The 13206-nt window shown below is 35.6% G+C and overlaps 1 protein-coding gene across 3 annotated transcripts in view; it reads left to right on the forward strand.

The window, feature by feature from the left end:
• Window positions 1-6548, forward strand: part of SLC25A27 (solute carrier family 25 member 27) — a 29891-nt gene extending 23343 nt beyond the window's left edge. The window contains exons 7-9 of one of the 3 annotated variants that reach the window (XM_004379528.2): window positions 82-174; window positions 841-943; window positions 5888-6548. In XM_004379528.2, the coding sequence (XP_004379585.1) occupies window positions 82-174; window positions 841-943; window positions 5888-5890 (199 nt within the window). In that variant the 3' untranslated portion in view covers window positions 5891-6548. Of the gene's footprint in view, window positions 1-81; window positions 175-840; window positions 949-5622 lie in introns of all 3 variants that reach the window. The other 2 variants (XM_004379527.1, XM_012556448.2) reach the window with 2 other exon arrangements.
• Window positions 6549-13206: the final 6658 nt, after the last annotated feature.

Genomic DNA, 13206 nt, shown 5'->3' on the forward strand with positions numbered 1-13206 from the left:
TCATTCTTTCTAAATATCAAATTCTCTTATAATTTAGAAACTATTATATATTATCCTTCAGTTTCACTTATTTGTGTCTAGTTTATGCTCTGGACTGGTAGCTTCTATTCTGGGAACACCAGCTGATGTCATCAAAAGCCGAATAATGAATCAACCAAGAGATAAACAAGGAAGGTAGATAGAAAGATTTCAGTATCTGTGTCTTTGAATGTCTGTAATAATATTGTTACTTTTTTATGCATGTATTCTTGATAGAAATATGTTTGTGTGTTTATGTGTTCAACCAGGAAATTGTTTTTATGCAATTACCTGCTCTTTGTCTTTTGGAAATGTACTATGCATTTGGGGAAATGAGCTAATTTACAATCATATTAGGTACACGTAGGTATTCATTATGGCTTTGTTATTTTCAAAAAGCTTTCAAACGAGTACTCTGCTGAGAATTTACAGAGCACTTTCTTCAGAAGTCTTTTGATTTATAGGTAACATGGAGAATTTGATTTGATATTAAATAGTATATGTTCTCTCTGGAAGAGATAAGGTGGAGCGAAACCCGAAGAAAAGACCAAGGATGGGATGAATGACAAGAGTCAGCCTTGAAAATATCCTTAACCTCAAAATAAGTGATCTAGATCTATGAACCACAAATATTATTTGTTCTAAATTTGCAGAAAATATATAACATATTTAAATTTATAAAATATTTAACTAATTCCTTAGACTATACATTCATTTTAAATTAATATATCCTTTTATACAATGCGATTAATAACACTTATTTTATTTATATCTCTATTTACAAAGAAGAAATTTAACGAAATTTTCTTACTTTCTTTTTAGGGGACTTTTGTATAAATCGTCTACTGATTGCTTGATTCAGGCGGTTCAAGGTGAAGGATTCATGAGTCTATATAAAGGCTTTTTACCATCTTGGCTGCGAATGGTAAAGTTAGGTTTTTTCCCCATTCCTTTGTTTTTCTTTGTATTTAAATTATTTTTAATCTGTAAATATCTTCTCCTTTTCCTTTTGGTTTTTGGCATGGCCCTGCACCAAATCAAGGTCCTTTCTTTCTTTTTTAAATCTCTCTTTTGGTGTTCTTTGTTTTCTTTCACATCTCCTCAGAATCTTATTAGCTTTGTTGGTAGATTAATGTAAACTAATTCAATTATGTCTATAAATTAATAGCTTGACATTCTGTTGTTATAAAGATAATGGATAGATTTTCTGCAACATAAAACCTTTAGTAGTCTATTTAGCCAAAATATAGTAGTTTGGAACAGGGGTATAGATTTCACACTAGAGACCATTCCTCTGAAAATTTTAATGTTTTAAAATATATTTGTTACTTTAATGACAAACGTTACACTACCCACTAATCCTTATTACCACAGAACTCTGCTTAGTAAGGAAGCATTACATCATTTTTATTTGGTTTAGATGTGAAGCGAACTAAAATGAAGGATTAGATAGACTAGTTTAAGTAACATAGATAATATAAAAACAAGGTAATCAAGTCTTTCGTAAGTTAGAGAATATTTAAAAGAATGGATGAGTTATGGGTTTAGAAATTCAAACAATGAAAAATTAATATAATAATATTAATTGAGCACCTACTCCATGCAAAGTCCTGTGCTGTAAAGGCTTGGCTTTGAGATGAACACGATAGTCTCAGCCCCTGCCCTAGTACTGGAGCTTATTATAGTTTAGGTTGACCACAGACGTTGAATAAGAAACATTAAGTGGTGAGTGTTATGGGGAGAGTGCATGGTGCTATGGAAACATAGAGCAGGAGAGTCACTATGACTTAGAATCAACTCAGTGGCAACTGGTTTAAATACAGCATAGGCTGGGAGATTAAGAAAGTCTCCCTGGAGAATGGACTTTTGAACTGAGATTTGAAGAATAAGTATGATTTAGCCAGGTAAGAAAGATAGGAATATTCTAGGCAGAGGGAATAAGGCAGACAAAAAATCATATGAGATCAAAGAACCAAAGAAAACCCAGCAGGCTGAGGCACAGACACTGGAGGACAGAGGAACAGGGTGAGGCAGAGACCAGATCAGGGAGGGCCCTATAAACCATAAGGGTGATTGAATGCTGCTGTAGAGTTTTAAACAGGACACTGGCTTGATGAAATTGTGTTTTTCGAAAGATCATTCTAGCTACCATGTAGGTTGGAAAAAGGGCAGGAGTACTTGTAATTGAGAGATAAGGGGGGCTTGAACTATAGTATGACAGTAGGGACAGAAGAAAATGGATTCAAAAAATATTCAGGAGGTAGAAAGGAGGCAGAAACATGATTGATTGGATGGGGATGGAAGAATGGTTGGAGAAGAAGAAGAAGTCAGCTTTACTCCCAGATTCCTGTTCTGAGCAACTGATGGTGATGTAGTTACCTAAAATGGGGATCATGTGCAGGGAAGAAGATTTTGGGGTAAAATAACAAGTTCAGTTTTAGCTATGTTAAGGTTTGGATACCCATAGGACATCCCAGTGGAGATGTCTAGACAACTACCTTAATCTTAGGAAATAATAAAGATCATATAGATCTTTACATTATCTACATATAGATGGTAATTAAAGCTATGGGAATAAATGATATCGCCAAGGGATAGTAGGTATCTATCTATTAACATGAAATTAATAGTCAAAGCACTTAGCACTATCTGATACAAATGTGTACCATACTTGAAAAGCATTATTTTGGTGTTCCTGATTATACCTTGAAATTGTATCAAAACTGAATATTTCTTATTAGAAAGGAAGATTTTCATTTAGCCTGCATATTAGTGCACTCCACAACCAGTCTGTCAGTTTGCTGTACATACCAATGATTGTGAAGATGGCGCAGAACCAGGCAGTGTTTCATTCTGTTGTACATAGGGTCCTCATGAGTCACAGCCAACTCAATGGCAACCAACAACCGCATTAGTGATCTGCCAGTGGCATGAACAAAACATTGTGGGAACACGGTGGAGTAAAAATGTCTGTAACTCTGAGAAGTTACAAAATGTTTCACAGAGGTAATTTTTGATTGGGCTTTGGAGGATTAGCAGGCGTTTACGAAGAAAAGCATCAGAGAGCAGCGTCAGCAGAGGCCTCAGGTCATGTGTGGGCTTGTACGTTGGAGAACTGCAGAAAAGTCAGTGTTGCTAGAGAATAGGTTCTCAGAGGGGAGATGGTCGGAAATAAGGCTAGAGAAGTAGTTAAGGACCAGGTTGAGAAGGATCTTGTGGGCCAAGCCAAGTAGTATAGGTGTAACCGTGTAGTCAGCAAGCAACTGTTTAAATGAGGGCAATGTGCCAAGATTTGTTTGGGGTCAAAATTACTTTGGCAGCAGTATAGAAGATACGCTGAAAGTTGGCACACCAGAAAGGAAGTCTTGGCAGTGGTCTAGCCAGTAGATAACTATAGAAGTGAAGAAAAGATAGAATATAGAACATTCATTGTTGACTCCACAGGATTTAATAACCAATTATATGTGATAGGTGAAGGAGGGAAGGAAAGAGATAAGACTTTTACATTTCTAGTGTGTGAGACCAAGAGGATGAGTGAGACCAGTGATGAACACAAAATCAGGGTCAGGAGGGAATGAGGGACAGGGTGAATATCCAAGTACAAACAAATGCTGGGATTATTTAATGAGACCCATTTTCTATATGATACTTGGGAAGTATAAATGACAAAAACAAAACAAAACAACTTAATAGGTGATAAGCACTGTGCTAAGCTCTTTACATACATACATACTTTTTTTAAAATCTTATAAGAAGCCAGTAAAACAGATGATGTTATCCTCATTTTTCAGATGAGAAAACCATGGCTCAAAGAGTTAACAAACTTGCTCAAATTCATATAACTAGAATATGACAGACCAGGAATTGACTGCATGTCTCTTCACCTCTAAACCCCATGCTTCAAACTAATACAGTATACTGAGTTGCACAAGGGCCTGAAGCTAGTTATAGAAGTTTTAAAAGAAAAGAGACAGTGCATGGTGATGATGAGGTATTGGTAAAGATAGGCTGGCTAACCACCAAAGATCACCAGTGTGGCATTTCTTTGTTGATCTGCCACAGTTCGTGGCCCTCAACTCAGAAACCTGACTTAGCATTTCCAAGTAAATCAGCCTTGCAAATACAATTTGGCTGAACTCACTGAAACTGATGGTCAAACCAGAACATTTTGTTCATTCACACTGAAAAGCTCACTTGGCAAGTGACCCAGACACTTAAGTGTTCTGGATAGCAAGTTTCTTCCTATATTCAAGCTATATGGGAAGCCAGGTTATAATCACAAGGTTGTTTCCTGAACATAGAATCACAAGAGAAAGAGCTTATTTATAAACTTAATATCTAAGAATATCAACCCAAAAGCCCTTATGTGTTCAGCAGCACAGTAATAGGCATGGAGAAGTATTCTGCTTTTTCCCAGCAGTTATAGCAACAGGCAGACCAGAGGAGACAACATGGGTTCATATGCACTTAGATTATTTACACTGGTCACAACTATGCCAGTGAGGGAATCAACAAGTAAATACAGTGTCCCACATGTGCTCCAGTACACAGGATGAGTGTATCTTGTTTATATACTGCCTGTGTTCCTTGGCTATATGATACCCCTCCTTAACTTCTATTCAAAATCTGCTAAACTCCATCCGAACCCCTCCCACAAGGCAGTTAATATAATCTTGCATTGTTCAGTTCCTGATTAATATTTCATTTTCATACGGTTAAATTGCTATAATTTAATTAACTTGAAGAAGAAGTCTGATTACTGAAGCAATCAGGAATGACTGCATAGTCCATTCTTAACCAAAGCCTCTGCCTCCCTGATCTGACTGAGTTATATCCTTGGCTCACTTCATTTTTGTTGCCACAAGATTAGTATCTTCACAACTTCGTATTCCTTACTTCATCTATGTCTTCATATATCTAACTAACCAAGATATGTTATAAGTCCATTATTTAGTAAATTCTATTGTTGAATAAACCTTAACCCCTTATAATTCCTTTAGGTATAGTTACACCTTCATTCAAGTTGAAGTCCAGTCTTTCTGACCTGGCAGCTCTTTCCCTACTTAATGTGAATTTTTATATCCATATTGTCATACATCAGTTGTTGGCTTTATGGCCTAACTCCCAAAGGACAATCTTTCATTTTCCTCAGTTTCAGGTTCTTAAGTGCCTCATTGTCTATGCTCCACGTACAAACTGCATGCAGAGGAGCCCAGTCTAGTCTATCCAGTCTTCATGAGTGCTATCCCTTGAGCTAGTATCATTCAGTAGAAAGAACCCTGGAATGGAAGCCAGAAGCTCTTGTTCTAGTTCACAACATGCTAATAGGCATTTGACCAATAAGCCTCAGTGTCCTCATCTGTAAAACAGAGATGTTAATACCTTTCCTATTTTAAATTGTTTAGAGAAATCCAGTGTGAAAATGCTTTGTAAATTATGAAGTGCTTTACCAAGTTGAAAAACCAAAATATTTGTTTTCAGCCTAAGTGGATTTAAAATGACTATGTTATTCAAAGGTGGTATGTATATGTATATATGTGTATATATGTAGAATATTCATAATTGCTTTGAAATATGCACTAACTTCTTTGGTTAATCTTTCAGACCCCTTGGTCACTGGTGTTCTGGCTTACTTATGAAAAAATCAGAGAGATGAGTGGAGTCAGTCCATTTTAAGTCCTTAAAGATGCAAACCAGTAATACAGTATTCAGTATCATTGAAATGTGGGCATCTGAAACACACACCCCGCATTATTTCTACCTCTTTAGAAAGACATCTTACTTCACAAAGACTGTGATTTATAGGGGGCAGCACTTTATTTTTCTCTGGAGATCCAAGTTCTCTTTGACTCCTCCTTTTGTCCAGAAGTGATCTGGTCATCTGGTCGGATCTCACAAGGCCACCCAGTGAGACCCAGCACAGCATTTTCTAAAGAAGAATACAACCCTGACCACTTTGACCTTTGGCAAGAAGGTTTGACCTTCTTTGAGATGCTATTCTTTGCTGAAGAGCCTGCTTAGAGGAGGAGTACAGGAGAGAGACAGCATCTCAGACCTGAAGTAGACAATAGGGATGTGGGAGAATATATACATAGTGTTTAAAAGAAATATATTTAACCTGTTATATCAGTATTTACATTGAAGTTTGATGATTCACTTTTCTGTTGTTGTTAAAGTGCACATATTGTAACTTAAAGGCAGGTGAATGAAACTTTATGAATAAACATTTTGAGTTTCCCCTAGTGTTGAAGGAAGTTGATGTATCTTTTCTTGCCAGGAGGATGAAAAAAATTAAATTTTGGATTTCAAGGAAGGAAGCTATTTTCTGCCAGTGCCCCATCGTTAGATCTGTGTTCACTGATTACCACTCTGCTGCGCGTCCAAGGACTTTCCCTGACAGCCACAGACTCCAAATCCTGATGAAAACAGAGAAGAGCATTTGCCTTGTTACATATCCTATTACAACCTGGATTTGTCACTAGCTCTCAAGAATCTCAATGTATAAGAATTGTAATTTATTTGATTAAGACTCAGCTGTATAGGTCCTTTTTATAAATGTTATCATCAGTCTTTTAGTGGTATTTTAAAAGCAAGGCTAATACAATGTCAGCCAGCTCTGGTATGCATCCTTTTTTATCTCCCCTGCTCTAACACTAACGGCCTTACAGAGATAATTCAGAAATCACACTAAAACTGCCTCTAGCCTGAATCTTACCCAGTTTGACAAAGCTTCCTAGCCTAAAAAGTGATAAGTGTAAAGTATCTGTGGTATACAGTTACGTTTCCAATCACTAAATCAAATCCCTTCTCTTATTTTAAAAAGTGAAAGATTTCTTCAAATCCACCTACACACCACCTGCTCCTCCAACGTCAGACAGTAGGCATTTGTGGATGGATGGTAGCAGTTAGGGGTAGTGGATGTGATTGTTGAAACATCAAAACTAAAAAAACTGAGATACAAGAAACCTAACCAAACAAAGTCCGTTGTGGTGGACATTGACGGTGTTGAACAAAAAAATGTTTACAAGTGCTCTGTGGTTGCACTAACGTATAATCACTGCCATTTTGGGGTGCATGGGGGAGAGTAGTGAACTTTAAAATATAATGTGATATACTAATACACGGTTGCTTATTTTGCTATTTGCAGAATGTGGAGTTTAACTCTTAAAATCTTTAGGGGGTCTACTTTTCCATTGCTTTTGTTAGTCTGTGTGAATTAAGTTATTAAACATATTTAAAATATATTATGTGCTTAAATTCCCAAGTGTCTGCACTGGAACCACTTTGGGGAAATTTTGTTTTTTTATGTTTTATAATCTTTAAAATTAAGACTGTATCAACATAATTCTATGAACTGGACCATAACAAAATTTATTTGGCTTAATTCTTTGGGGGGTTTGGGGTGAAAATACTGCTTAAGTTCTGAGACTATTCCTTGGTATCTGGATCAACATGAATAACTGTGGAATTCTTATCCTGAAATGGCTCCTTGGGATCATTTGGTTTAACATACTTATTTTGCACGTTAGAAAACTGAAGCCCAGAGAAATAGAGGTTGTCAAGGCCGTAAGTTATTTAGTAGCAGAACCAGGATAAAAACATAGGTCTCCTAATTACTATGATTATTACAACATGCAATTATTGTCCACCAAGTAAATGTCTTATGCCATCTTCACAATAACCCACTCTATTGCTCTGGAGTGTCTTCCAAAAACAAATTTTTCTTTATGGTACTTCTTGTATCATATAATCTAAATTGCCTCAAACATAAATTTTAGAACAGAATCACCATGCTTTAGATAGCCTGAACCTTCAGACATTCCATAAGTTGTCCATATCCTGTATATCCCATCATATTCATACTTTTCCAGTGAAGCCATATTCATTAATGTATATTGGACCTTTGCTTTATTTTTGCCAACTTGCAATTATCTTGTTCCTCTCCAAAATAATCACAGTAAATAAAAAGCAATAAAAATGTCGTAATTTTGTGTCCATACTCATAGATTTAACTATTTCAACCTCATTTTCTTGTTATAGTACTACTGTGATATTTCCCTACTTCTCTTCATCTCAGTATTGATAATATTTAACATCTAAGCTTCTTTTGCTCTGCTTTTACATGTTCTCAAATGATTTTTTTTCTCATTGGAAAAAAATTCCTATTTTTAATTACAGTTCTCTACTCTTTATATATACAAGCAAATTAGCATAGATAGCTAGATAGATAACATTTCTTAAAGTTGCTTTTGGTAGAAATAATATGTCTTCATCAAGTGTTCTGTTTAATTATAAGCTACTGGTGGGTAGGACAACGGTTAAGAGCTCAGCTGCTATCCAAAAGGTTGAATCTACCAGCCGCTCCTTGGAAACCCTATGAGGCGGTTCTACTCTGTCCTATAGGGTCGCTACAAGTCAGAATTGACTTGACAGCAATGAGTTTTTTTTGTACTCTCATTAGTAGCTTTGCTCTGCTGTTAGGTATTCAACAATAGTTGACTATAGCTACATATAATATGAGTCAATTAATTTTGTCTTCATTATTTTGAGTCTATTGTATAAGACTAGTCTGAAATTTCTCTTTTACTTGGCTAAGAAAAAAAATAAATTCAAGGAGATTTTAAATGTAAAATAATTTGCTGTTCCAGAGTCTTCAAATTTTTAAGCACACTCATTTATTTACAACTGATATAATTATGCATGCACTCTATTCATGAAAGCAGATTCCTTTAGGGCCTCCTATAGGGAAAATGCTTAATTGCATACTTGATGGTTAAAAAAAATTCTTTTAAATATATGACTCTCACTTTAATGGAACCGAGACTCATTAAAGATGTTTACCAAACAAATATATATTAAGGGCCAAATAATGTAGGGGAAAGGCTGAACCCTTCTTAAGTACTGACCGTTTTGTGGTTTGGGTTCTACTTCTAATAATAATATGACTAGGATCAAGTCCCTTCACTTCTCTGGATTGCTGCTGCTTTTTTTATAAGATATTGTGGGGCACCGTCAGGTCAGTTTTCAACTCACAGCAACCCCATGTGACAGAGTAGAACTGCCCTATAGGGTTTTCTAGGCTATCTACACGAAACAGATGGCCAGGTCTTTCTCCCACAGAGCCACTGGGTGAGTTCAAACCGCCAAACCTGGTTAGCAGCCGAGCCCTTAACTGTTAAGTCACCAGGGCTCCTATTTATAAGACAAAGGGACTGAACTGTAGAATCTTAACTTTTATATACTTACAGGGGGCTATTATATTGATGACATACTAAAAAATGGGATTTTTAAATTTTATTAAGATTTGGCTTTTTTCTGTGTTTAATTTCATTTCGTATATTTTAAGATAGGGACAAATTTGTCCAGACCTTAAAGTTTAATACAAGCTTGTTTTATGACTTAACTGTAGTATCTTGAAATCCATCCATAATAGGGTAGCAGAGTCATCTTCCTTCAAGCAGTTCTGGGCATGTCACCCAATATTCTTACCTTCAATTGCCCCTTCATACACACATGGTAAAAATTAAAATCTTTAATACCATATTCAAGACTCTCTTAATCTGACTCCAACCGTTTTTTTTTTTTTTTTAGCATTTGCGTTTCACTGCATACCTGCACCCAACTTTTTCCCTGCAGGTACTCTAAACTTGGCTACTTCTCCTGGTGTGTTCATGCTGTGCTCTACACCAGAATTTCTTCTCACCACCATGACCCATTCATTCATCTTCACCTTTTTTGGTCAAATCCTACTTGAATATCCTGAAAGATTACATATTACCTGCCCCCTGAAGCTTTCAACACCTTCAACACCTCCACATTCCTCTAGCACTTTATGAATCTCATACAGCAGTGAACACTTAATAGTTATTTATATACATGTCACCTTCCCCACACTAAAGGATAAACTGTTTGAAAGCAAGGACCTTGTAATAGATCTTCATATCCCTTACGACTTCAACTAGGAGACACTTAAAACATATCTGTTGAATTGAGCATTTTTTTTTTTGGTGGGGAGGAGAGAAAGAAAAACATTTATACGCACAGATTAAGCAGTATGTTGTTCTCCTCTTACCTTGGGAATAATCAGGTTGGGTCAATAACACTTCTGATTTCATAAGATCCTTTATTATGTGCTTAACTGCATTTTTTAAAAGACCGTATGTGTTTAAACACATGCCATTATGATAATTTTTAAGAAGTATTTATCAGTTTAATAGCTATTCCACAAAAATCTGGAATTTGGTAGTTTTAACAATACCAGATTTAAATAACATATATAAATTAGTTGATTCGTATTTACTAAATACGTGATGTGCTTACATTATTCGTCATTTTAGATTTTGTGTGGAAATTATATCACTGTTTTGGCCTGCACTGATACCTTACTAATGCACATTTTACCCACTCAAGTGCTTTATTATTTGAGTTTTGAGGAATACATGATTATTTTTCTCTCCCCATACTTTACCCCTAACAGGCTGCTGTGATTGTCAGCAGCAGCAGGAGCCACTTTGAAGGCTTGATAAAAGCAGATGAAGATGCTTAAAGATGTCTGTTTGCTGAAAATATCTGCTAACAAACAGGAATATATGTGAGTAAATATAGTGTGTCATTCTGATTTTTAAAATAAACATTTTAAAATGCCTAATAGGTTGTTACGGGTTTTGTTTTGTCCTGGAGTGGTTTTAAGTGCAAATGTTAATAACAAATTTAGAGATGATGTTTAAAATCTTAATCTTTACTTTTCACAGCTGAAATAGAAACTGGCTTAATTTAGGGTATCAAGTTTAATATTTGCATTAGCAGAAAGAATGCTCATACCTTGTCTTTATAATTTTTATTTTATGATTAAAAAAAAAAAACCAAACTAAACCCTTAGTGACCACTGCACCACCAGGTTACTCCCTATTAATCCAGTTCTGCTCTGAGTAAAACAGGACGGATAACTAAAGATTTGGAAACCCTGGTGGCGTAGTGGTTAAGAGCCACGGCTGCCAACTAACAGGTCGGCAGTTCATATCCACCAGGTGCTCCTTGGAAACCCTATGGGGCAGTTCTACTCTGTCCTATAGGGTCACTATGAGCTGGAATCAACTCCATGGCAATGGGTTTGGTTTTTGGTTTTTTCACTAAAGATTCTAGTGATGGACATGCTCACTGACTGAGGATAGAAGAAAAAATTAAAAATTAGAATTTAAAGATTGGAAAATTAGTCCATTCTTTTTGATACCATGTTGTACTTTGATTTCCATGATACTATTCTCTTGTGGCTCTCATATTTTTAATTACTCCTTTTCAGTTTCTATTGGCTTTTTCTTTGCTGTCAAATCTTTAAATGCTGGTTCTTTAAGGTTCTGTACTTGGCCTTCTTCTCAATTTTCATTCTATGAAGAGTCACACATTCCTGTTGTTTTGGCTACTACAATTAGGCTGGCAATTCCCAAACACGTTAAAAAATTAAAATGTTACCTTTGAGTCAGCCCGATTCATGGCAACCCCATGTGTTACAGAGTAGAAATGCTCCAGAGGGTCTTCTTGGCTGTACTGTAATCTTTTTGAAAGCAGATCGCCAAGTCTTTCTCTTGCGGTGCCTCTGGGTGGGTTGGAACCACAAACCTTTAGGTGAGCAGCCAATCACAAACTGCTTGTGTCACATATATGTGTGCGTGTGACTTGGAATACTATCCCATCATAAACAATATCCCATACTCACTTTTCCACCTTGTTGATGCTGCCAGCCAGAAGGAGGTGAGGAAGATCCCTGAATCTGCCATCCCTGGATATGATTTATGATAGCATTGTAGCTAGAGATAAATTTGAGAACTAACTGCTGAGGAATACTGAGTCTTTAAGTCTATGAACATGGTTTAGCTCTACATTAATTTGTTAATTTTTCTCAGCCATGTTTTGTAATTTTTAGTAAACAAATCTTGCACACATTTTGTTAGATTTACCCTGCACAAACAACTCAAAGAGTAAATGGTAGCTCTTACCATTATATTTCTAGGCCTTATTCATTTCTCAAGTTTTAGTCATGTTTTCTCAGTTGCCAACTACACATTTCCACTAGACTGGTGCACAGTCCTCAGGTCAGATTTTCCAATATTAAATCAGTATTTTTTGTACTAATCCTTCTTCACCTGCCTTTCAAATCTGCTCTTCCTCCAAGATTCTCTGTTGCATCATGCAACCCAGTATTGCAGCCAGGAAACCTCAAGGTCATCCTTGGCCTCTCTCTCTCTTTTTTTCTTTCCTTTTTTGTCCAAAAGGCTTAAATCCAATTATAAAAAAGAAAAATAAAGACCAATATCCCTAATGAACATATATGCAAAAGTCCATGTGTACAGATGCAACAAAATATTAGCAAATTCAATCCAGCATTATAAAAAAGTTAATACATCGTGACTAAGTGGTATTTATAATGCCAGGTTGGTTCAACATTCGAAAATCAATCAATATAATTCATATCAACAAACAAAAAGAAAAAAACATATAATCTTAATAAAATATGAAAAAGTATTTGATAAAATTCAATATCCTTTCATGATAAAAATTCTCAACAAACTAGGAATAGAGGTACTTCATTAACCTCATAAAAGGAATCTCAGTAAGGTTTACAGCTAATGTCACACCCACTGATGAAAGACTGAAAACTTTTCTTAAGATCAAGAGCAAGGCAAGAATATCCATTGTTTTCACTATTTCTACTCAAAACTATACTGGAGATTCTAGCAATTGCAATGAGGCAAGAAAAGAAAGAAAAGGCATACATATGGAAAAGGAAGATGTAAAACTGCTTTTATTCATAGATAATATAATTGTGTAGAAAATCCCAAGGAACCTGTAAAAAAGCTAGTATAATTAATAATCGAGGCTTAGCAAAGTCACAAGATACAGGGTCAATATATAAAAATAAACTATTTCTATATACTAACAATGAGCAATTGAAGCCTGGAATTTTAAAAATAAATCAATTTACGATAACATACAAAACATGGGGAAAAAAAACTAAGGGATAAATCTAACAAAATGTGTGCAAGGTTTGTTTACTAAAAATTACAAAACATGGCTGAGAAAAATTAACAACTTAAATTAATGTAGAGCTAAACCATGTTCATAGACTTAAAGACTCAGTATTCCTCAGCGGCTAGTTCTCAAATTTATCTCTAGCTACAATGCTATCATAAA

The sequence above is a fragment of the Trichechus manatus genome, unplaced genomic scaffold (assembly GCF_000243295.1).
Source record: "Trichechus manatus latirostris isolate Lorelei unplaced genomic scaffold, TriManLat1.0 scaffold00065, whole genome shotgun sequence".
NCBI classification, from domain to species: domain Eukaryota; kingdom Metazoa; phylum Chordata; class Mammalia; order Sirenia; family Trichechidae; genus Trichechus; species Trichechus manatus.